General features: G+C 41.8%; 4 protein-coding genes across 7 annotated transcripts; 3 read left to right on the top strand and 1 right to left on the bottom strand.

The window, feature by feature from the left end:
* Positions 1-198: 198 nt before the first annotated feature.
* LOC121626473 (ubiquitin carboxyl-terminal hydrolase 33-like) lies at positions 199-7,071 on the top strand. 3 transcript variants are annotated; one of them, XM_041965006.1, is made up of 16 exons: positions 199-451; positions 1,195-1,311; positions 1,499-1,576; positions 1,988-2,509; positions 2,849-3,262; positions 3,742-3,838; positions 3,947-4,056; positions 4,129-4,199; positions 4,274-4,399; positions 4,478-4,573; positions 4,715-4,843; positions 5,103-5,231; positions 5,343-5,380; positions 5,523-5,554; positions 5,855-5,908; positions 6,200-7,071. In XM_041965006.1, exons 2-16 carry the CDS (start codon positions 1,233-1,235, stop codon positions 6,418-6,420), a joined length of 2,196 nt encoding a protein of 731 aa, XP_041820940.1. In that variant the 5' UTR covers positions 199-451; positions 1,195-1,232; the 3' UTR covers positions 6,421-7,071. The 3 variants fall into 3 exon arrangements, with proteins under 3 accessions (XP_041820940.1, XP_041820942.1, XP_041820941.1); XM_041965008.1 differs by having other exon boundaries at positions 200-451; positions 5,855-5,895; XM_041965007.1 differs by lacking the exon at positions 5,855-5,908 and having other exon boundaries at positions 200-451.
* A 701-nt stretch (positions 7,072-7,772) lies between these two features.
* LOC121626757 (E3 ubiquitin-protein ligase RNF19B-like) lies at positions 7,773-10,816 on the bottom strand. The gene is made up of 5 exons (XM_041965427.1): positions 10,620-10,816; positions 9,655-9,761; positions 9,338-9,438; positions 8,623-8,793; positions 7,773-8,516 (listed from the first exon to the last, which is right to left on the bottom strand). The coding sequence occupies exons 2-5, from the start codon at positions 9,749-9,751 to the stop codon at positions 8,052-8,054; spliced, it is 834 nt and encodes a 277-aa protein (XP_041821361.1). The 5' UTR covers positions 9,752-9,761; positions 10,620-10,816; the 3' UTR covers positions 7,773-8,051.
* Positions 10,502-17,633, top strand: LOC121626755 (ubiquitin carboxyl-terminal hydrolase 47). 2 transcript variants are annotated; one of them, XM_041965426.1, is made up of 11 exons: positions 10,502-10,862; positions 12,096-12,226; positions 12,330-12,426; positions 13,142-13,257; positions 13,389-13,459; positions 15,295-15,420; positions 15,512-15,607; positions 15,761-15,889; positions 15,961-16,089; positions 16,201-16,276; positions 16,478-17,633. In XM_041965426.1, exons 2-11 carry the CDS (start codon positions 12,145-12,147, stop codon positions 17,128-17,130), a joined length of 1,575 nt encoding a protein of 524 aa, XP_041821360.1. In that variant the 5' UTR covers positions 10,502-10,862; positions 12,096-12,144; the 3' UTR covers positions 17,131-17,633. The 2 variants fall into 2 exon arrangements, with proteins under 2 accessions (XP_041821360.1, XP_041821359.1); XM_041965425.1 differs by lacking the exon at positions 10,502-10,862 and adding an exon at positions 10,952-11,080.
* An 807-nt stretch (positions 17,634-18,440) lies between these two features.
* Positions 18,441-20,618, top strand: LOC121626960 (macrophage mannose receptor 1-like). The gene is made up of 4 exons (XM_041965716.1): positions 18,441-19,131; positions 19,224-19,574; positions 20,134-20,225; positions 20,487-20,618. The coding sequence occupies exons 1-4, from the start codon at positions 18,675-18,677 to the stop codon at positions 20,616-20,618; spliced, it is 1,032 nt and encodes a 343-aa protein (XP_041821650.1). The 5' UTR covers positions 18,441-18,674.
* Positions 20,619-21,237: the final 619 nt, after the last annotated feature.

Below are 21,237 nucleotides of genomic sequence, written 5' to 3'. Positions count from 1 at the left end.
TTAGACTATCAGACCTCCAATCAAGAATTGCACAGCTGGGCAGGTGACTTGAAACCAAGAAATATGAAATAATAGCTATTAATGCAAATAAATGATTGCACGTTGTGTAGTTTAACATCTAAAGCACACCCACCTTTACCAAGCAAGCTGCAGTGCATCTGGCGCATGAGTAGTGACAATTCACTTTTCAGTACATGATAACACACTTGATGACTGATGCAGAAACAGGAAGGAGAGATACAGAAAGAAACACAAGAGCTGACTTTAAGAAATACATTTAAGGTGTTTAAAGTGTTGGATCAGTCCCGAGTCCAGGGGTCCAGGGGTTTTCCAGCTTTTTGGCTGTGTAACAGCACCGCGGTGCTGAGTGAGGGGGCGAACACTCGAAAGTAAAAGTGTTTTGCAGGCTGCACTCGCTGATCGCAACAGCCAACGTGGTCGCCAGCAGACGGTGAGCATGATCTCTCTCTCGCTCTCCTTTTTGACTTACGCTGCAAAATAGCCTCGAATATGCACCTTTGTGTTGAATATTCACTTTTCACTGTCATTTGCTTTATGTACAACGACATATAAAGGAGCTGCAGTGTTAATGTAGCGTTTTCCTTATTTGATGGGCGGCCTATAGGTACAGAGGCGCGTTGCATTTATCAGGTCATTAACTTATCTATCCCGCAAGTATGCAGAAACGATCTCTCCTCGTACTAATTTAATATATCGTTTCACACAGTCACGCGATGCTTGATCATCATACAGAATTAATTTAACAATAAGTTTCTCCTGTACTTCTTTGGTGAATACGTTTCTGCATTTGTGAGCAGCTGAGTTTACTGATTTAAAAATTAATAAATACATTTCTGCATAACTTGTGAAGGCCAAAACATTTGACAGGAAAGGAGCAAAATAAACATCCTGTTCCTCCAAATCTACTAATGCTTCTCCACTGGGTGGGTGGTGCTCTGATTGTTTGCACGTTTTGCTTGTTTGGCTGGATGCTGAACAGAAGAGAGGAGTCATAGAAATGTGCATGGAGGATGAAATAGATCACTTTATAGGGAAAATGCTTCAGTCAGAGGGACAGCTCGTGACATAAAGGTGAAAATTTGCAAAAATTGTGCGAGTGTGTGAAATGATGAGCAGACATTTGAAGGCACTGGAGCATATTTGTAAAAAAAATCAATGTACTGTCCATTTCAGCATCAGACTTGAAAAGCAACAAGTTGTCAGCAGCTGAGATGGAAGAACATGCCTCTCCCAAGCCCAGTAAAGGACGTCATGACAATGGGACAAACGCAGATGAGGAGGAACATTTAGGTAATAAAAAAGCAGATGATGTTGAATGAAGTAGGCCTGATGTTGAGCTTTGGGTTGATATATGGTTTGACCTTAGGTTAAACATCCATGCGATAAACCTCTGTTGATTTACTGTTGCGTACTTTGATATGAACAGATTTTTGCAAAATGCATGACTGAATAAATGATGTTTTCTTCAAACGTGCAGCTGCTAAGAAACCCCGTGTGACCACCTCAGATGGTCCGACAGACGCTGGAGGTGAGCGACAGGAACAACATGAAACAGGTAACTTTGAAATTACTGGTGGTGGTAAACTGTTGTTGGTGGTGGGGAGGGGGTTATCTGCTGATATATGATCATACAGTTGAATTAGCGAACATGGACATGGAGCAATCAAGTGTTACTCTATTCCCTGAGATAAAACATATACTGTAAATATACTATAGACTATAAAAAAAATGATAGGCTACCATTTCAGGAATAATGACTTAACATGAACACAGATGGTGCAATGACACTGTGCTTTTCTTTGCTCAGAGAGTCTGGAGATAAGAGATTTTAAGTTGGGCAGTAATGAATAGTAAAGAAAACACTAAAATAGCCAGGACCGATCAATAAAAAAGTCACATATGAGAAGTAAATTAAAGATGCTCTGATTAAATTGATATATTATCATATTTTCTCTTTGCTTCAAAGCCATGGAGTGTCAGACAGCCTGTGAGACCAATCCAGAAGGCTGGAAGGATGAAACCAGTCATCTGAATGAACTGGTGCCAGATGATGTGGAACAAAAAAGAAACCTTGGAGAAAGTGACGCTGATAACGAAGAGAAGGGGAACACAGGACAGAATGAAGAGGATGAGGTCCAGGCGGAAAGGGAAGAGGCATCGAGCCATCAGGCTGGAGGAGAGGAGGGCGTCGGAAGACACGAGAAAGTGATGAGCGAAACGTCAAGCAGCGAAACAAAGCATGACATCAACCTGACTGCTGACGTCTCGTTGGCCACGCCGAGCCAAGTACAAACCGGCGGAGATGAGGAAGAAAATGTGGTGATGCATGAAGAAGCTGCTCAGTCCAGCATCGCACAAGAAAACACAAACGGCAAGTTCGAGGAGCTGAAGGAAACTGAAGCAGATGATGCTCCCGTAAAGGCTGGAGAAAAGTCGGAAAACTCCTGCGAACGTCTGGATGATGAGCCAGACATGCGGGAACAAAGAGGTAATAAGAACATGAACACTCCTGTCTGCAGCATTTACAGTGTGGAGGGAATCAGTGTACAATTAACCACATTCATCACAGTGTACAATTAACCACATTCATCGGCTCTATGTGATTAATATCATTAGATAAATTATGCAGAAATACACAGATGAGCCACATGAAGTGATCAAAGAATACTAAGGTATATTTTTCCAAAGCCACATTACTTGTGTTTATGTTGAGATATCGACTTTTTCGGGGTGTAAATCATGAAAATGAAAACATCCCCCTCTTACTTAAATGGAAACTGATGGAGATAATTATTGAATATATCACTTTTTTTCTTCCACTTCAAAGCCACAGCAGATCTGACATGTGAGGCGGGAGAACGCCAGGGTGAAGACGCTGGTCTGGAAGAACTGAAAGGACAAGAAGGAAAAGCTGCTGCTGATGAGGACCCACAGATGGGACACAGTGAAGAGGATGAGGGAGAGAGAAGGATGGATTTGAGGAAGGAGACACTCAGTCCTTATAGTGGAGGAGAAATGACGAAAATTGACATGTCGGTCAGTGAAACAAGCCATGAAAGAAGCCTGACGAGCAGTCACGACTGTGCAACACTGAGTGAAGTGAAAAGCAGCGGAGATGAAAAGAAAGTGTCTCTGTATGGAGATGCCACATATTCCAGAAAAAAGAGGGATCACTATGTGGCATCTCCATACAGAGAACCTCGTCTGGGTAAAGCGAAGAGGACATACAAGACACAAAGAGGTAGAGTATTATAAAACAGATGGTTGTCATCTCAAATCATCTCATTCATTACAGGGAAACGTTGACTATGCTAGCAGCTCTGTAAGGCTGCACGCACACGCAGCTGTACTTTGAGCTGAATATTAACGCAAGACGCTCCCAGCGACAATGCTGACATACTGGTGTTAGCCAGCTTTAATGTTTACTATGTTTGCAAACGTGGCATAGCAGGTTAGCATGTTAGCATTCGCATTGCAGTTCAAGACAAAAGTACAGCTGAGGCTGATGGGAAAGTCTTCAAGTTCAGCCAGTCACGAGTACTGTACGAAGTTACATTTTAACCCCATGATAACACAAGAGGACAAGGTAGGGGATCGTCAAGGTCCCCGGGATCCGCCCTAGGTCACCACTTCAACCTGCTGACTGAGCTGGTGGAAAGCTACAGAATTCATCCGATGGTTGTTGAGACATTTCACTGAAATGTTTTTCTTTGTTTTCAGTGACTCAGCTGCACTATGGCCTGTACAATCAGGGCTCCACATGTTACCTCAACAGCGTGCTGCAAGTTCTCTGCATGACACCGGAGCTCCATGAGAGGTTCGAGCTGCTTTCATCAAATACACTATGTGAACAAAACATTCACAGGAAGCATATTGTAAAGTGTTTCATTTGAGTGTATAAGGGCAAACCGCTCTCTCCATAAAGGTTGGATTCAGAGTTACAAACAGATCAAGAGCTGAGAAAAGTCTTTGAAGGCCTGAAAGAAGACGCATGTGAAACAGAAGACATCACAAGGAGTCTGGGGATTGGAAATGGTACGTTGGACAGTAATGAGCTGCTTGGATTAAATGATTGTATCAGATTCAGTTTCATTTATCGTTTTGCAGTGTATGAACAACGTGATGCCGCTGAATGCCTGGGGTTGATCTTGCGTAGGATCGTCCCTCAAGCCTCTGCGGTGAGCACATATGAAGTGTTATTTATAGAGGGGAAATCAGAATGCTGTGCTCTAAGTGTTATTTCTATCTCAAGGCTTTCTATGGAAAGCTGACATACTTGACAGAATGCTCCAATGGCCATGTCATCAACAACGAGACAAATCGGTTCTGGTCCCTTCCGCTCTCGCTGAAAGATGTCCATGGTATAACCTACAGCGTGGTAAGCAGCCAGAGTTCGGAGTTTGATTGTAGGGTCTTGATGTGATGTGAGCCTCCTGACGCATTTGTGTTTCCACAGGAAAAGAGCCTCGAGAGGTTCTTCCAGACAAAAACAATTACCGGAAGCACCAAAGTGTACTGCAAGGGATGCGATGAGGACGTAGAGGCATCTAGCGTGAGTCTAGACCTGAAAATGAAAGCACAAGCCACGTTTGATACATTTTATACAAAATAATATTAAAAATGCTCTATTTAGTATTTAATAATACTATCCAATGATATGCATCGTGTTTGATGGTGCTTTTGTGTCATTTAGGGCTGTGAGATGGTGGAATGTCCTCAGATTTTGACTGTGCTCCTCAAGAGATTTGACTTCGACCACAGCACCATGTCATACGTCAAATCAGACTGCTACGTGGATGTGCCATTTCTGCTACAGCTAAAGGCAAGGAAAACCATTTTAACATGTGATTTATATGTGTGTGTTCCTTTAAATTAGTTTTAAAATCTTTACATGTACCCAACTGTAACCCAGATGAAAAAAATATTATACTTAAATTATAATTTTTGGAGAAAGTACTCAGCGCTTTCAAGTATACTTAAGTGTACTCAAGTAGACCTTGAGTACCACTTGAGTAAGTGCACTTTTAATGACTTTTCTATGCTTGAATTAAGTGTGCTACTGTTCGACCTCTTCACTGTAGAACAAGACGTACAGCCTGTACGGGATGGTGAATCACATGGGCAGTCTAAGAGGTGGACATTACACAGCCACTATCCTGTCCAATCAGGACAACACCTGGTATGAGTTCGATGATGCTCGCGTCCACAAGGTGAGGAGGATTTTACCTTCATCCAACCCGTTAGGGTGGTACACGTTCAAAGCACATCAACAGAAAGGTCAGGCAGTAAAATGTTTGCTTTGGTTTTGTTCAATGCTGCAGGTTAAAAATCAGCCGTTTGCCAAATCCAGAACTTACAAGTAAGTTTGCTAAAATTCATTTTGTTGACCTTTATTAACAATAATTTCAGACATATTAGGCTACGTTCTCCTGAAGTGTTTCTTCTGTGTTGTAGCCTTTTTGCTGTTCTGTGCAAACGATAACAAAATCATTGTTCCGCAGCTCCAGGACTGTCTACCTGCTCATGTACAGAGGTAGGACGTCAAAAATGCATGAACAAATTGCTGAAGCGGCGATTGTAATATCAACAGACCATAACCAAATATAGAAAGTTTCTGATGCCCTGTGAGACCAAGTCAGAGCTGGCTAATGCTAATTTCTAATAAAAATGAATTGACCAGCCATGTAAACGGAAGAATGTTAACGTGTCCTACTCAAAAGGCACAGTCTCAGGGTGCAAATCCTGAAAAGCAGTATGTTTTGTCCTTACTCAAACTGATATTGACACAGCTCATTACTGAATATTTGACTTTTCTTCCGTTTCAATGCCACAGAGTGTCAGAAGCCCAGTGAGACCGACCAGAACGGAGACGAGGTAGAGCACAAAAGTAGGAGAAAAAGATACTTAAGATAACAGACAGACTGGACAGGTTAAAAGAGCGAGGGTTGGGTGAGAATAGGTTGGAGGAAAGAGACATGTAGCCATCCAGCTAGACTAGAGCGGGTCAACACATACACCGAAACGCCTGAGACGACTTCAGCTGTCTTATTCCATTCAGACAAATCAAAGTCATACTAACAGAGACAGAGTCAGATCTTGTTTTTTCATGACTTTCAGTTATACCCCGTGTTTGTCTTGAGAAAGTTTAACTCTGTTTTTTTGTTTTTTTCCCTACCAGGCGGGACTTCTCCACCAGCCGACACAAGAATGTCCAAAATCAAAAGCTTCATCTGTCATGTTTTTCCTTGCTGTCTTCTTTTGTGCTTTTTGGCTCGTGGCCATCATTTGTGCAATAGCAAGTTTTTTATTAATTTAAGGACGATAAATGTTCTCTTTTGCTACTTATTGTATCCCGTCAGAAACATACTGACGTACCGTCCCTGGAAAACAGCTGAATAAAGTGTACTGCATTATAGCCATTATATCACTTGATGGGCCAGCCCACAGATGCGGTAGCCCACAGGGATTTTGCCCGGTTTGCCTCATGTCCGGTTGGCTGCGTGCCTGTATCCTGTGTTGGCTCAGAAGTACTAACAATGCAAACAAGCCAATATAAAAGTAATCAATAGCTTTTGGTCCTGTTCTCCTGCATGCTTCAGCTTCAGGTCAAGGTCAACATGCTCAGCTCTCAGATCCACTTCAACCTACTGAAGTTCAAAGTTAATTAAATTTGCACCCAGAGTTCTCGTATCTTTTGCAGTTGTTGAATTATTGATTGATTGTTGATTGATTTTTCTTTTTAACGACAGGACTGGGTTGAAACCGTTTAGATCACATCTTGTATGAAACCAATTTAAGAGAATAACTGTTTCAAGCTGCTCACAGCTGATTGGATAATTGATTACACCTGCAGCATTTTCCTATCATGTATTACGATCCTTGTGGTCAGGACCCCTCTCACCTGTTAAAGCGTTTGATTGATTTCAATGATTTCAACCCTGCTGTATTGTTCTTATTAAACCAGATGAAACCAATGTGACTGACCATGTAACCCGTACAGCTATGTGATTTTTCAGTGTTACTTTTTAAATAAAAAGGCAATAAAATTTCCATCGCAGTTTTTTTTTTTTTAGCATATGTCACATACTACACCAAAACTCCGTGACAGAAGCGTACACGTCGCAGCTAGCTGTGAGGTTGTGGGAAACGTAATGGTGATTGGAGTCATCACCCTGTCTGGATGGATCTGAAATATAAACCAACATTTAAAAAAAAAAGTCAAACACTGATACAAGTGATAGAAATGTGACGGGCTGTTAGATGACATATGAGTGATAACTATATGATGATGATGATAGCCCCGTAAGGTGTTTTCAGTATATATGAGGGATGATTAAGTTATGTAGAGGTGAATGGTTACAGTGTAATGTGAAGTCCGCAGCAGCTGTATATTCAGCCATTCTTGCCCTGGTTGATATTATGTTGACTTATACTTGTTTACTACTGTTAAGGTGGTATTTGAGTGACAGCAATATGATAATGCCAATACTTTCCCATGTGATGACTGTTTTGGAATGCTGTGATGGTGTAGAGGTAGAGAAATGTAATTGCAGCCATTTGACTACACTTCTGTTTACAATTGTCGGAGTTTGAGAGACAGGTAGTCATATTTGCATCACTCATCATTTTTGTGTATAATATTCCTGCATACGGGTGAAGCTAGTGTGTACATATGTTATCCTTCACTCAGCCAGACATAAACATCCTGTATATGTGCTTGTGCAGTGAAGAAGCAAACACCCATTTGAAGAATCAACCATTTGTCAGATCTTTATTTCGCACTCTGGAGGAATTGGCCTTAAGTCATGTTTTGGCCGACACACCGGGGTGGTCGGTGTGACACAGTAAATTAAAGATGCTCTGATTAAACTGATACAACTGGCACCCTGGCTGTGCATTTTCATATTATCTTCACTACAGTAGATATAATGCATTTTGTAAATATCAACAATTGTTAAGAATTCGCAGGATATCTAACATTAATACCTTTAAGCAGCCATTGCTGAATTGATAATCAAGTACAGACGGACCTATTTTCTTTCTTGTCTTTTCCACACAGGGATAGAGGTCTGTCTTGGAGCCACGCCGCTTGGACAGATCTGGTAAGGTGAACTGGTCTTGCAACATTTACGCTTCAGTTTCAAGCAGACAAAACAGAACTCCACGTGGCAGCGAGGGCAGTTAATGTTCTTGCAGTATTGTCGACTATGCTCCACCTTCATGCCGCATGTAGGACAGGCTCGGACAGAGGGGCAGCTGGTGACCCCCTCCACCGCGGGCAGACTGATGGTCTTACATGTCTGCAGAATTTGCAGGTCCCTGTTGATGCAGCCGTGGTTGTCGCAGCGGTCAGACCGAGGGCCCGGACCCTTCCAATCCCTCTGACACTGCCAGCAAAAGTAGTAGGTCTTCTTCTGGTCAGCTGTGCATATGGTGCACTGGACACACAGGTTGGAGAGGTCCTTCCTCTCCACACTCGTCCTGCACTGTGGGCACTGGTGGGAAAACGGTGCAGGGGAATTTTGGAAGTGAGTGCACCTCATGTTGTTTTAGATCAAAAATATTCCAGTGCAAACAGTCAGAAAACACTGGAGCACTTACTTGCTGAATTTCACAGTATTCTGCAGCAGCCAGGCGGACCATGGTCTCTTCAAAATACTGCATTTCCTCAACAGAGAGATCAGCCAGTCTGCGCACCTCTTGGTATGACCACAGTCTATTGCACAGTCTGGTACCCTCCACCAGCGCAGGGCATCTGAATTTGTAATTACCCTTAAAACAACAGTGAGAAAAAAATGTTTAGGTTTATAGAGAAGAGATGACGACAAGCTCTATGGGGAGAGAGAAAAAGGAAAGATGTTCACCTGTGACATTACATTCATGTGCTGGATGGTGGACCAGCAATAAAAAGTAATACCAACTTAGCAACACTGCAGGGCTTCCGATGCATGTATCTAAGTTATACGATAAATGTGAACAAATTATCTTCACCCAATCTTTCATGGAAATATTTGCATTGAATTTACAGCCGCTTTTACATTTATTCAACCTCGGCTGATTTGTGCTCATTAGAAGCTTCAATAAATATTTCCAGTTTTGCAGCTCTGCCCAAGATCTGTGTGGAGGTTTCTGTGCTCAGTGCAAAGAGTCTTGCAGGTGAAATAATAAACACCACTACTGCCATCACAGTCTAAACGGCCTAAGACAAGCAGGATGCTACCAACTGCCTTTGTGTACTCACTGACTCCTTCCCACTTTTATCAGATTGCTTTCATTAAAATTTCCATACAAAAAAAAATTTCAAGACAAGAGACACCTCGTCCAGCTGGCTGCGACACCACTGTGTTAGAGAATCAGGGGTGACAGCGTGGCCGCAGGACATCTCTGCTCTGAGACAGCCGTCGTCATCGTCTGAAACTGAGGTACACAACAATCAGTACTTTAGTATTACAGAGACAACTATCAGAAGCAGAGGAGGAATAGGAGAGCTTAGGCTAACACTGAATTATAAGAAAGTTATCATGAAAAGAAAATTAAACTGATACTTTAAACTGAAAGTAGAAGTTTGATCATCTGCAGAAACAGTTGCACTTTCCTGTGTACGCGCTCAGTGAGACAGGAAATGAATCTTACACAGTGGATCCAAGTCGTCCCTCCTGGTGACAAACCTCAGGGTGGTGTCTCCTGGGTCGTATTTCTTCTCCACCTGTTGCTGTCCCTGAAAGCTCATTTTGATTCTCCTAAGTGGGAAAAAGCCTGACAATTATTACTGACAAATGTGAATCAGAGACACTGGTTCTTAAGTAAGAACCAGACTGATGGGACATTCTGAGACTTAATGTCAAAATATATGTAAAAAAAACATGCAACATGAAAAAAGGTAATATTACATGTTTTTGTAACTTCTATTCCAGACATAATCATGCCTCAAGTTTTATAACGACAGATCTCAGAGTTTGTGGGTTTTGAGGGATGAAAACAGGAAGTATAATGGTGTCACTTCGGGCTTGGCAGTTAGCTGTGCGCTTCAACATAAGGCACACTCTTTTTTTAGCCGATATTTGTGAACACTTTGGCAAATTGGCGCCTCTAAAAGTATGCCGAACTACCTACTACCAATTCATGTTTGCAAGGCAAACACGTGTGTACAGATAGCTATCACTGGATTACTCTGATGGCGAAGAAAACTTAAAAATATGATAATTGTTAGGCAAGTTCCGGAGATTAAAGAAGCGTAATGCTCTGAGCGGATTTATGGGCGTTAATTGGCGATTTACTGTAGATCGGAGATACTGATATCCTTAGAAAGTTTAAGCCACGCTGAAGCAAAAAAAATAAATAAATAAATAAAAAGTATCATGTCTGTGTGTTTACTTCTCAGAACGGAAGCTGCTGGCACGAAGCTGGTGTTATCAACCCAGCTGCCAGGGGACTTCCAGCATAATGCACCGGACCCAAAATAAACACCTTAACTTCTATTTAAGTGAAAGTAACTGAAAGGCTTCATGTTCCTGGCCTTTGCAACACCTATTTGTAGACTATGAAAATGTAATAATAAACTGGCGCATACTGACGGTAGATTTGCCTAGATTTCTTACCTCGGTGCCTCAGTTTGTCTCTCTTTCGGCTTTAGGCGCAGCCACACCTGATATCACACACCTCTACGGGGATATCTTGCTGAAACTCGGGGATTTGGGTGAAGTCTCCAGCATCTGTGTTGAATATCGCCTGGGTTCGTTCGTTTCCGTCCTCTGTCTGTCCCGGCGTCCGCCTCTCTCAACATCGTTTCGAAAGTGAAAGCAGCTTGTAGGAGCAGGTCGGACGATCTGATGGGCTGCCCGGTGAGTTTTGTCGCGTTTTACCCTCCCATTTTACCTCGTAGCTTACCAAAAATACGCCCTGTGTTAATCTTATGAGTTATAGTGTGCATGTGTGAGCCACTTCGCAGCCTGATTTTTAGTATTTTTTTCAAAAAATCTCCGTGGAGGCGCTGGGTAATGGGGGGCGGAGAGGCTGCATGTGTGTCCCGAACACACAAACACACCAGCGGCGTTCAATTGTAAGCTCTACTATCTGTCTATAATTTCTCTCACTGCTGTGTTTGCACTGAAAATCCCTCAGAATGTATCCCAGTATTGTGATTTTGGGATTAATGTAAATTGTGCCAAAAGACCATTGAGATATTTTACTGAAGTGAAGGCAGCATTACCACAGTGTTAAAACACTCATTTGCAAGTAAAAGTCCTGCGATTCTAATGTCGAGTGCAAACTCGACTTTTCTTATTTTGCAATTTGCAAACAACACAGTTAATGCAAAGTGCATCACAGCAGCCAGAGAGGAAACAGAACAAAAGACAGGAGACAAAAGTACATGGAAGTATAGGCAGCAAAATGTGCTTTAAGAATCAGAAGTGCTTTTTATGCAGCAGATTGGTATCGGATTAAAATCACTGATTGGCTGCATTAATGTGTAAGCAGAGTGTTACTCATATCTAGAGGATATGGAGTAAATTTTAACGATTTTCTACTGTGAGTTTAATCTATAACCAGCCATCATCCGCGTAACCAGCTACTTATACTAATAACTAGTAAAAGGTGAAATATTTCCCACAATGATGTAGTAGACTTGGCAGAAATTGGAAATATTCAAGCAAAGAACAAGTACCTCAAACTTGTACTTCAGTACAGAACTCAAGTAAATGTACTTAGTTACTCTCCAACACTGGTTTAAAGGCAGAATTCTGCATGCAGATTTTATTAATGGAATATTTTAATAGATCTTAAGCGAACAGCCTATGAAGACTACATGCAGATCAATTAGGAATATATAATCTTTGGTCTAGTGTTGTCATTATATTGTCAGTATTATTAAATTTAGAAATTATCTCTATGTTTGAGAAGTCTATTTTCACAGTTTCACAGAGTTAAATGCGTAAAATAACCTCTTTGCCTTCCTTATCAGCTAACAAAGCAATATCAAAAATGCCAAGCTTTGACCTTAAAGGTTGTCTGGTAATTAATTAAGTGTGGGATTTTTTTGTGAACCTGCTTGCTGTGCTTACCTTCTGCCACAGGCTGAAACCTTACATCCGAAAAAAACGACAAACCTTCAGTAATCTAAACATGTCAACACGCTCATCTGAAAGACAACAGCATGTGCGTGTCGAAATGTTGAGAGAGAAACTAGACAGCCTCGCCGTCTCAGGTAAGTCACATGACATGAAGCAGCCTCAGCGTGCGGCACAAATATTTCTGAATTTTCAGAAGATGTGGCAGTTATGTGTCTCATGTCCCCATTGTGTCTTCAGATTACCATGGCCTGAAAAGTCCAGGTCTGACATGCTATTTGAACAGCGTGCTCCAGGTGCTTTTTATGACCGAAGACTTCCGGGAGGCCATGAAAGGGTTCGTAGCGTCAGCTTTATTTGGGTCATCTGTATATATTTTTGGAGAGGTCAGGTAAAACAAAAACTGAAAAAATGTCTTCTTAAGCTCTCAAGCTAAAGAAACTCTTGTTTGCTCTCCTGCCAAGTTGCACGAGAAGATCGATAGCACTCTCGCGCCTGTACGGTGAATATGAGGCTGGAACCAGCAGCTTGTTAGCTTAGCTTAGCATAAAGGCTGGAAGCAGGGGCAAACAGCTAGCCTAGCTCTGCCAAATGCAACAAAACACAGCAGCTCATGAAAAAGCAAAAAAAAGTGTGAAAGCAACATGTTGTGGTGTTGCAGGGGGGTTGTGTGCCAGACAGTTTCTTTGCAGGGACCAGTTGCCAGGCAACCAGTGGAGAGTCCAGGAAGTTACCACACCCAACCAAGAAATAGTCCAGCAGATATCCCTCTGTGAAACACCATTGTCACTTTTAAACTTAGGTTTCTGTGCGTATGAATGAATGGAGACTTTAGCGTTCTTTAGAGGTGCTGGTGGCTTTTTTAACTTCACACACAGGCTAGCTCTTTCCCTACGCTTCCACTCCTTGTGCGAAGCTAAGCTAACCAGCTGATAAGTCCAGCTTCACATCTAGCGCAGCGTATTTCCCTAAAATGTCAGGTGATTTCCTTTCGAACATCTGTGCTTCACTGGTTACACATTAAGGCACACGCACTTTTCACTGTGCCACAGATACCGCAGTAAAGACTCGACAACCATCGACGCACATCTGGGAAGATTGTTTGATGATTTACAGAAAAATGTCGCCAGAACAGATGACATCATTAAGAAACTGGGAATCAAGGACGGTAGGTTTAGGGTGTGAGACGTCACACTGCCGCTGTCGATGCTTGGCTGTTAAAATACTCTTGAGTGTGTCCGTGCAGATATTATCTCACAGCAACAAACCTTTTTTTTGTCCACTCGCTCCTACTTTCAGTGTACGAGCAACATGATGCTGCTGAGTATTTTGAGAAGCTCCTGCGTCTGACCAATCCGGAGGCTACTCAGGTCAGGCCAAATGTATTTATTTATTGATCTATTTCCAGGGGACAGTGCGCATTATCCAACACTGACTTTCAGGAACTTTAATGGAAATGTTCCAGGGTTCGCTCAACAGATAATCTGATTAAACTAAAACCAATGACTGGTTAAAAGCATTGGTACTTAGTATAGCTGCAAAGAAAATAATAGAGAAAAACAATAGAACAAATTATATCGCAACACTTTGTCCTGTAACAGACTTAAACCAACAAACACTCTGAATTAGCCGTAAAAGAAACCTTCTATTGCTGTATTTTATGTGTATAATTGAGATATTTTTCTCTATGCATGCAGATGTTTGGGCGCTCCAATGTTGCCAGCAGATATAAGTATTCAACTTGGGTTAAAGACATGCACCACATTAAAACTTTAGTATCGAACACACCTCGTATAGGCTCCAGTGGTGGCTTTGAAAGGTTTGCGACTGGCGCCCTCGTTGAGGATATCTGCTGCGTTCAAAGTCAAAAGTCAAAGTCAAAGTCAAAGTCAGCTTTATTGTCAATTCTGCAGTATGTACAGGACAAACAGAATCGGGAAATTGCGTTACTCTTCAACCTTTTGTGACAGGACATATATTAAAAAAGAGATAAATAAAAACTGCACAATCTAAATAAAAACTGTACAAACTAAGTAAAAACTGTACAATCTAAACAATGAAACACTCAGAATGTGATGTAAATGATGATGCAAATGTGAACGGTAGTGCAAAAAGAATTAGCTTAACGACTGGTGGTGAATAAAGTGACTGTGTGTTGTTTTCCTGAGGGGAGGAGTTCACATCAGTGAGATGTGATCACTGCAATAGCTCCACACTTTGACCCAGAGTCACAGGATGTCATCCATAACAACTTGTCAAACCACTCCCGGTGCGTGATGTGTTCTGTATGTTCCAGATACTCACAGTTTCTCAACAACATGGCATCTGTGTCATGCTGCGGCCTCTTTATAGCTCTGAAGCTCTGCAGGAACGAGTGTAGTTAATGAAAAGACTGAGCGTTAGGATCAGTGATGAAATCATTTACCCAAGTAAAAGTGCCAATAATAAACTGCTAAAATGCTCCATAACGAGGAAAACACCTGCACTGAAAAGAGTAAGGATATACTATATAACAGTGTGTAGCAGCATTCTGCTCTTTTAGTTTGTTGAAGTGGAGCTAATTTTTAAATGTTTCATACAGAATTTCAGCTAATGGTCATTTTCACCATGGACTGATCTGCTGCTAATTTTCTTGATCGATCCGTTAATAATCACCCAGAGCTCAAAGTGACACCTTCACGTCTTCAGAACGACATTTCAAACCTCAAAATTATTCAATTCACTGTAATTTGAGACAGGATGGAGCTGCAGATCGTCACATTTGATTGGTCAGTCATCAAATCAGCCGCTGATTAATTTTTTGCCCTTATCAACCATATTCTTTATATACTCATATATTGTTGCTATGCATCATATTTTAAAAGTTCTTCATATGTCTTGTGTGTATTCATTTGTAAAGTCTAAAATCTTTAACTGTCAGATAAATGTATTTGAGTAGAAATGTTAGGTCTCATGAAATGGAAATACCCACTAAAGTATAGACCCTTAAATTAGTACCCAAACCCAGTACTCGAGTAAATGTACTTAGTTACATCCCACCACTGATGAGGGTCATTAGATTAGAGATTTGGATAATGCTTCGGGAATGGTTTGAGCTTTCAAGCATACGGGGGGAGAGTATTTGGCACTCAAAATAATTTTCAGTGGAACAGTCCTTTAAGAGTCTCTTATTTAAACTCACTTATTATTGTACCGTTCTGTCCAGATGTTCAAAGGAGAGCTGAAACACAAGGCCACATGCCTCGAGTGCGAGGAAAGGAACGACTCCACGAGCTCTTTTTGGATTCTGTCCCTCGCGGTGAAAGATTTGCGCCATCGGACCAACAGCGTGGTACTGTGCTTTCCTCAAACGAGACTTCTGCGTTTCTCAGAAATACGCCAGAAAAGGACGTGCGCGATGAATGACTGTGCTGTGTTTACAGGGGAAAGGGTTGACGGCATTGTTCAAGGGAGAAAATGTCTGCAGGGACAACAAGATGTACTGCAACCGGTGCAATGAAAAACGAGACGCGGACTTTGTGAGTTTTCATTAAAATCAACTTTTTCCCTTTGTAGTCAGAGCGTTTCTATAATATCTCATAAGTATACTGTAGATAATGCATGTGCAAGGCTAGTGTAAATCCCAATAATGACCTCGTAATGTCAAATATTGTTTTCATTGTGTGGTCTAGGGATGTGAGATCACACGAAGTCCGGAGATTTTGACCCTCCTGCTGAGGAGGTTCAGCTTTGACTACAAGAGCGGGTGTTACGTCAAGCTTCACAGTGAAGTGGAAGTCCCTCAGACTTTACACATACAGGTAAGTTTTCATATTCTTATTACAGCAGCAAATGGTTTTGTGGTGACTTTGTTCTCTTTCCCCATCTTCAGGATTGCCAATATAACCTCTACGCCTTAGTTCACCACTTTGGAACTCTAAAAGGGGGCCACTACACTGCACAGATCAAATCTTTCGAGACTAAGGCGTGGTATTGCTTCAATGACACCATTGTTGAAGGGGTGAGGAGGCTCGTTTTTCCACGTGCGGTCCAGTTTCACAAATCGTCACACAGTTTAACACTCAGCAGCATGACATTTAACATGGACTGTGATGCTGTTTTCATTCTACAGTTCAAACAACCACCGTTTGGAGCTGGACACAAGTCTCTGAGCTCTTGTACAGCCTACTTGCTCATGTACAGGAAGGGTGAGTTTGCAGATGTATCTCGTTATTTTTATTTAAACGAATGCATTTACCGTATTTAAAAAGTTTTCAGCCCAGTGAGGATAAAGAAACTGCTTACTGTCGTGTGTTCAAAATAAAGTTGGAGAACAGACCGAGGCTTGTTTCCAAGGCACATTATGACTTAGATGATGAGTGTAAGTGTGAACTTCTCTCTCTCCAAAGTGAGCAGACAGGAAGCTCTCTGTGCACCTTCACATGTCGATGCCGATGAGTCAGAAGGAGGAGAAGGAGGTCTTGTTCCTGATCATCAACGGATGAACGAAAGCGGCAGCAGTCGGGAAAACTTGAGGCACCTGAATGGCGCTACGTCAAAGAAGAACACTTCAAAGGTTTTGGAGATACTGGCAAACATTCCAAGGGAGGTGAAAAATCAGCTAAACCAAAGAGCGGCGAGCATGAGGGCACACAAAGAGATGTCGCTTCAAACAGACACAGGAGCAGATAAAGTGAGTTACAAACCGAGCTGGCAAACACCAAAGCCGGATTTTGGAAAGCCGAAAAAAGAACAGAAAAGCCAGGAGCCAGACAGGCAGACACAGGAGCACATGCAAGAATGTAACACTAGAGGTCGCCACACAGTGCAGAAGGTAAACGAGTCAGCTAGGGAGATGCAGATGAATGTTTTTGCAAAGACTGGGATGAGCGTAACTGATAGTAGCCTGACAAGATATGGAGTCAAACCTGCAGCAGACTCGGAGGAAATGCAGCTTGATGTGGCACCAACGGTGACAAAGAGAGGAAGTGCAAGTCGTAGAATGAAAATAAATGCAGCACAGAGCGCTGACAAAGCCAAAACAGAGCAATGGCGGTTTTGAAATGATGAGGATAATATCTGAATCTTTGAGTGGCGCATGATTTTTTTTGTCACTTGGAATAACCTGTTTTCTGAAACACTGAAAATATTGTTTGATTTCATCAGTATGACGCATGCAAACCTCATTATTTGGGCCGTGCATCCTGTGCTGCTTTCAGCTGTTAGAGATAAACTGACTGTGATCTGTGTTGCCTGTGTGCACTTGCAGCATTTGTATAAGGCGGGCACCTTGGTGAAGAAAGCCCATCAGCGTCTCTCCCAACTCGTATGCCTACGGGCATGTACATTGAGAGGGTCATTAAGACTTCACCAACAGACTCTCATCTCTCTCTTGTTTCATGTATTTGCTAGATTCCTTTAGATTTTATCGTTGGATTCATCTTAATTCTATATATCTACTTGTTAGGCTCATTCAGGAGTAATCAGCACTTTCACTATATGTTGTACTGTGTGTGACTGTATATGTGACAATAAAACTTCGTTGATTTGAACTTTCACACACGATGAGCTTTCTGCCTAAATCTTTCCGTGGTGTAGTCTGTCGGATCCCGTCAACGTGTGTGTTTTGTGTTTTTGTGGTCGTGCCAGTTTGTTCATGCTAGGCTGTTCATTTGGAACAAAGGCCTTGCTGAGTCTCTGTGCAGTCCGTTTGATTTTCAGAGGACTGTGGCGGCCCCCCATCTGCAGTCCTCGTGGACTTTAATCCTGGAGCAACTTCCTGGAGAGCTGTGGCTGTCAGCAGTGGTCCAAGAAAAGATAAGATAAGATTTAGACTTTATTAATCCCCAGCTGGGGAAATTTGGGAAATGAATGAATTATCCAAATAATATAATAATGGATAATAAAATATAATTATGCAAAAAAGCAACCCCCCCCCCCCCCCCCCCCCCAAAAAAAAAAAAAACCCAAAACATTGTGCATTTACATTATCAAAACTTTAACAATTTAAGTAACAAATTAATAGCAAACTTTTTTTCTGGTTTCTCACCCTGTGACATCAAGATGCACTTGCTTTTGTTTGTGAGACAGATATGGATCACATCACATTCTCTGCACTCTGCCTTTGCATAAAACATACAATATATTTGTGTGCCGACATGTTTTCCTCTCCTGCTCCTACTATGCAATACTGTGTAATGTACTTTGTAATCATTTATGTGTAATTTCTGTTTCTACTCGCATTAATAGACAAACATTTCAAAGGTGGACAGGTTTTACTGGAGCTACTTTCTACTGAAGACATAGTGCCAATATAATTGGGGTGGAAGCAGAAACCTTGTCCTGTCCTGTTAAAAAACCAAAATCTGCATTTTGTGTCCATGTAGACAAAAGAAATTTTCATAAGCTTTACATAAAGAATGACACAAAACTGAGCTCTTCCAGAGACAAGAGAAGCCTTTTGTTAAAGAAAAACAGAGGTCGTGTGTAGAGGTAGTGTTTCCTCTTTGTGCTTTCTACATCAACACGCAGTTCACAGAGCAGCATGGTGATGGAGAGGATCCTGCTGGGTGTCCTGTATCTCTCAGGTCGGTGAATTCTTTCAAAATGTCTAACAGTGTTTATTATTGTGGGGGGAAAAATAGTTTGAGCCGCCTCACGTTTAATAAATTGGTGTCGTCCTTAGGGTGCCACATCTTCTCTGCACGCCTTCTGCATCAGTACCACTTCGTTGATGAGCCCATGAATTGGACTGAAGCGCAGACCTACTGCAGAAAGAAACACACAGACCTGGCCACCATTGAAAACGGAGAAGAAGTGATGCAGTTTAGGAACACATTTTTACCTTTTGAATACAACTCTAAGGTCTGGATTGGCCTGTACAGTAAACTCAACTGGGAGTGGTCAGATGGCTACGAAGGGCCTGGTGCTGATTACAAGAAGTGGAAAGTCAATGAACCAAATTTTTACATTGACAACGAGTTATGTGTGGCCTCTGGAGGCAATAATGACCCATGGCATGATGATCCTTGCTCAAAGAATCATCGAATCATCTGCAATAATGGTAAGCACCAAACACAGCATTACTTTCCCTCTGATGGTGACAAGTTCAAAGCTCAGCAAGCCAACTCAAAAAATCTTTCTCTCAAACCGCAGGAGCAAAGCTGGATCCTAAATTTATCATTGTGAAGGAAGGAATGAATTGGCCTAATGCTCAGAAGTACTGCAGGGAGAACTTCGTAGACCTGGCCACTTTGAGGAATGACAATGAAAGCTTGGAGATCCAGACAATGGTTGAAAATGGATGGGCATGGATTGGTTTGTTCAGAGATCCTCACATTTACTGGTCTGATGGGAGCAGCTTCTCATTCAAATACTGGTTCACAGGTCCAAAGCCACTTAACTCCTTGAGTCTGGTATGTGGTGTTGCAGATTTGCAGGCTTCAGGAAAATGGACATTGTTTCCCTGTGACAGGAAATTACCATTCGTCTGCTACAGCACTCGTGGTGAGTAGTTTTTTTCTGTGGAATTACATTAGAATAACTCATGTTAAAGGGCCAGTGTGGAGGATTTAGTGGCATCTAACGATGAAGATGCAGGTTGCAACCAACTGGACATCCCTCGCCTCACCTCTCCCTCTCCAAGCGTGTAGGAGAACCGTGAAACTCAATACAACAATTAAAAAAGACACATGCTAGTTCTTTCTTATGTTTTTGCCTAGCAACTAGTTTAAAGGTGCTAGGACAGAGCCACGTTAGCTGTCTCCCCTGCTGAGTTAAGCTAGCTCCACCTAAATATTCACCGTACAGACATGAAGGTGTCGTCTATCTTCTCATCTAAGCATCTGCAACAATAAAAGCACAAAAGATATGAAGAGTTCATTCTAAGGTAATGAAAACAAATATTTTCAGAAAAATTCTACACTAAAGAAAACATAATTTAAAAACTATGTTCCATTTCTGCCACCACAGCCCCCTAAATCCTCCACACTGGTCCTTCGAGCTCAAACATACATGTACGTGCATGAAGTAATTCCACAGCAAGTTTTTCTTCTTCATGCACCAGTCATAAGACAGGTAGTAAAGCTGAGGATGAAGCCAGGAGACTCCTCTGTGGATCTGAATGACCCTGCTGTGAAAGAAGACCTCCTGAAAAAGGCGAGTCTCCAAAATCCACCTCCCAAGTGTCCATTTCTTTGCTGGTTTGGCTTGCTCTGTGTTTTGCCACTATGGGGTTTGTGTAGGTGTAAAAAAAAAAAAAAAAAAAAAAACATTCCTGAAGCCACCTCATCCGAGTAGAATGCAAAGCAGCTGCAACATAAACACAGACGAGTTATTATTATGATTAGGATCAAACTGGCTGGTTGGTGACAAAAGAAAGTGTGCAAATGTTTCAAAGATGCGATTTGTGTTTCGCAGTTCCAGGACAGACTGAAGACGAGAGGAGTGAAGGGAGTTACCCTGAAGTGGATAAAGCAGTCTGATGGGAAAGTCTTTCACAAGGATGGAAAAAGCTCTCAGAAGAAAAAAAGAAACAAGTCTGAGCTGTAAAAGTAAAGTCTGTAATGCATGTCGATGCGTTAATGGAGTTTAACTCTCCTCAAAATAAAACTTGTATTTGAGAAGTGGCTTCGGCTTTGAGTATGCAGTTTGTGAACGGGTCTGATGAAAGCTGTGACAGTTTGGAGCACCTGGATACATCAAACTGAACAATACTGCAGAGTGGGAGCTGCTAATTCCACAGGCGTTTCGCTCCGTTCTGTATTCACGTTTTACTATTATACCTTCAGTGTTTCTTCACATGCAAACAGGGCACTCTCCTCGATAATGTGATATAGGTTTATTGTTTGACCACCAATTTGAAAGACTTCAAGAAATTTGTCATCGTCATTTTGGCACAATACCCGTCGGTCACCACCACCGTCGGCCACCACTGAATAATTTGGCATCTGGTAAGAACAAGAAAATATGTCAGTGTAACGTGCAAAGATGTCCTGTTATAATGAGAAAGCTATTATCATGATCACAGAGGGAGATGTGTGACCATGAGGAGAAACTGCTGAATTATACTCAGCATCTTAAATAACTGCAATTTCAGTCAGAGATCCACTCACTCACTAAAGAGTTGTCCCCAGTGACAAAAAAATATGCATTTGCATGGTCATCGCTG

The sequence above is a fragment of the Chelmon rostratus genome, chromosome 23, assembly GCF_017976325.1.
Source record: "Chelmon rostratus isolate fCheRos1 chromosome 23, fCheRos1.pri, whole genome shotgun sequence".
Classification (NCBI taxonomy): Eukaryota; Metazoa; Chordata; class Actinopteri; order Chaetodontiformes; family Chaetodontidae; genus Chelmon; species Chelmon rostratus.
The sequence above is the reverse complement of the archived record's forward strand: the minus strand, read 5'-3'. Positions and strand labels throughout refer to the sequence as shown.

Coding starts and splice junctions, on each gene's coding strand:
- LOC121626757 (XM_041965427.1), bottom strand. CDS start 9,751: ATGAGCTTTCAGGGACAGCAACAGGTGGAGAAGAAATACGACCCAGGA. Junction 9,439..9,654: donor GGACGACTTGGATCCACTGT/GTAAGATTCATT, acceptor TGTGTACCTCAG/TTTCAGACGATGACGACGGC. Junction 8,517..8,622: donor AATACTGTGAAATTCAGCAA/GTAAGTGCTCCA, acceptor TTTTCCCACCAG/TGCCCACAGTGCAGGACGAG.
- LOC121626755 (XM_041965425.1), top strand. CDS start 11,019: ATGGGGGGCGGAGAGGCTGCATGTGTGTCCCGAACACACAAACACACC. Junction 15,421..15,511: donor GCCATCGGACCAACAGCGTG/GTACTGTGCTTT, acceptor CTGTGTTTACAG/GGGAAAGGGTTGACGGCATT. Junction 16,277..16,477: donor CTTGCTCATGTACAGGAAGG/GTGAGTTTGCAG, acceptor CTCTCTCCAAAG/TGAGCAGACAGGAAGCTCTC.
- LOC121626473 (XM_041965006.1), top strand. CDS start 1,233: ATGGAAGAACATGCCTCTCCCAAGCCCAGTAAAGGACGTCATGACAAT. Junction 3,839..3,946: donor ACACCGGAGCTCCATGAGAG/GTTCGAGCTGCT, acceptor CTCTCCATAAAG/GTTGGATTCAGAGTTACAAA. Junction 5,232..5,342: donor ATGATGCTCGCGTCCACAAG/GTGAGGAGGATT, acceptor TCAATGCTGCAG/GTTAAAAATCAGCCGTTTGC.
- LOC121626960 (XM_041965716.1), top strand. CDS start 18,675: ATGTCTAACAGTGTTTATTATTGTGGGGGGAAAAATAGTTTGAGCCGC. Junction 19,575..20,133: donor CGTCTGCTACAGCACTCGTG/GTGAGTAGTTTT, acceptor TTCATGCACCAG/TCATAAGACAGGTAGTAAAG. Junction 20,226..20,486: donor AAGAAGACCTCCTGAAAAAG/GCGAGTCTCCAA, acceptor TGTGTTTCGCAG/TTCCAGGACAGACTGAAGAC.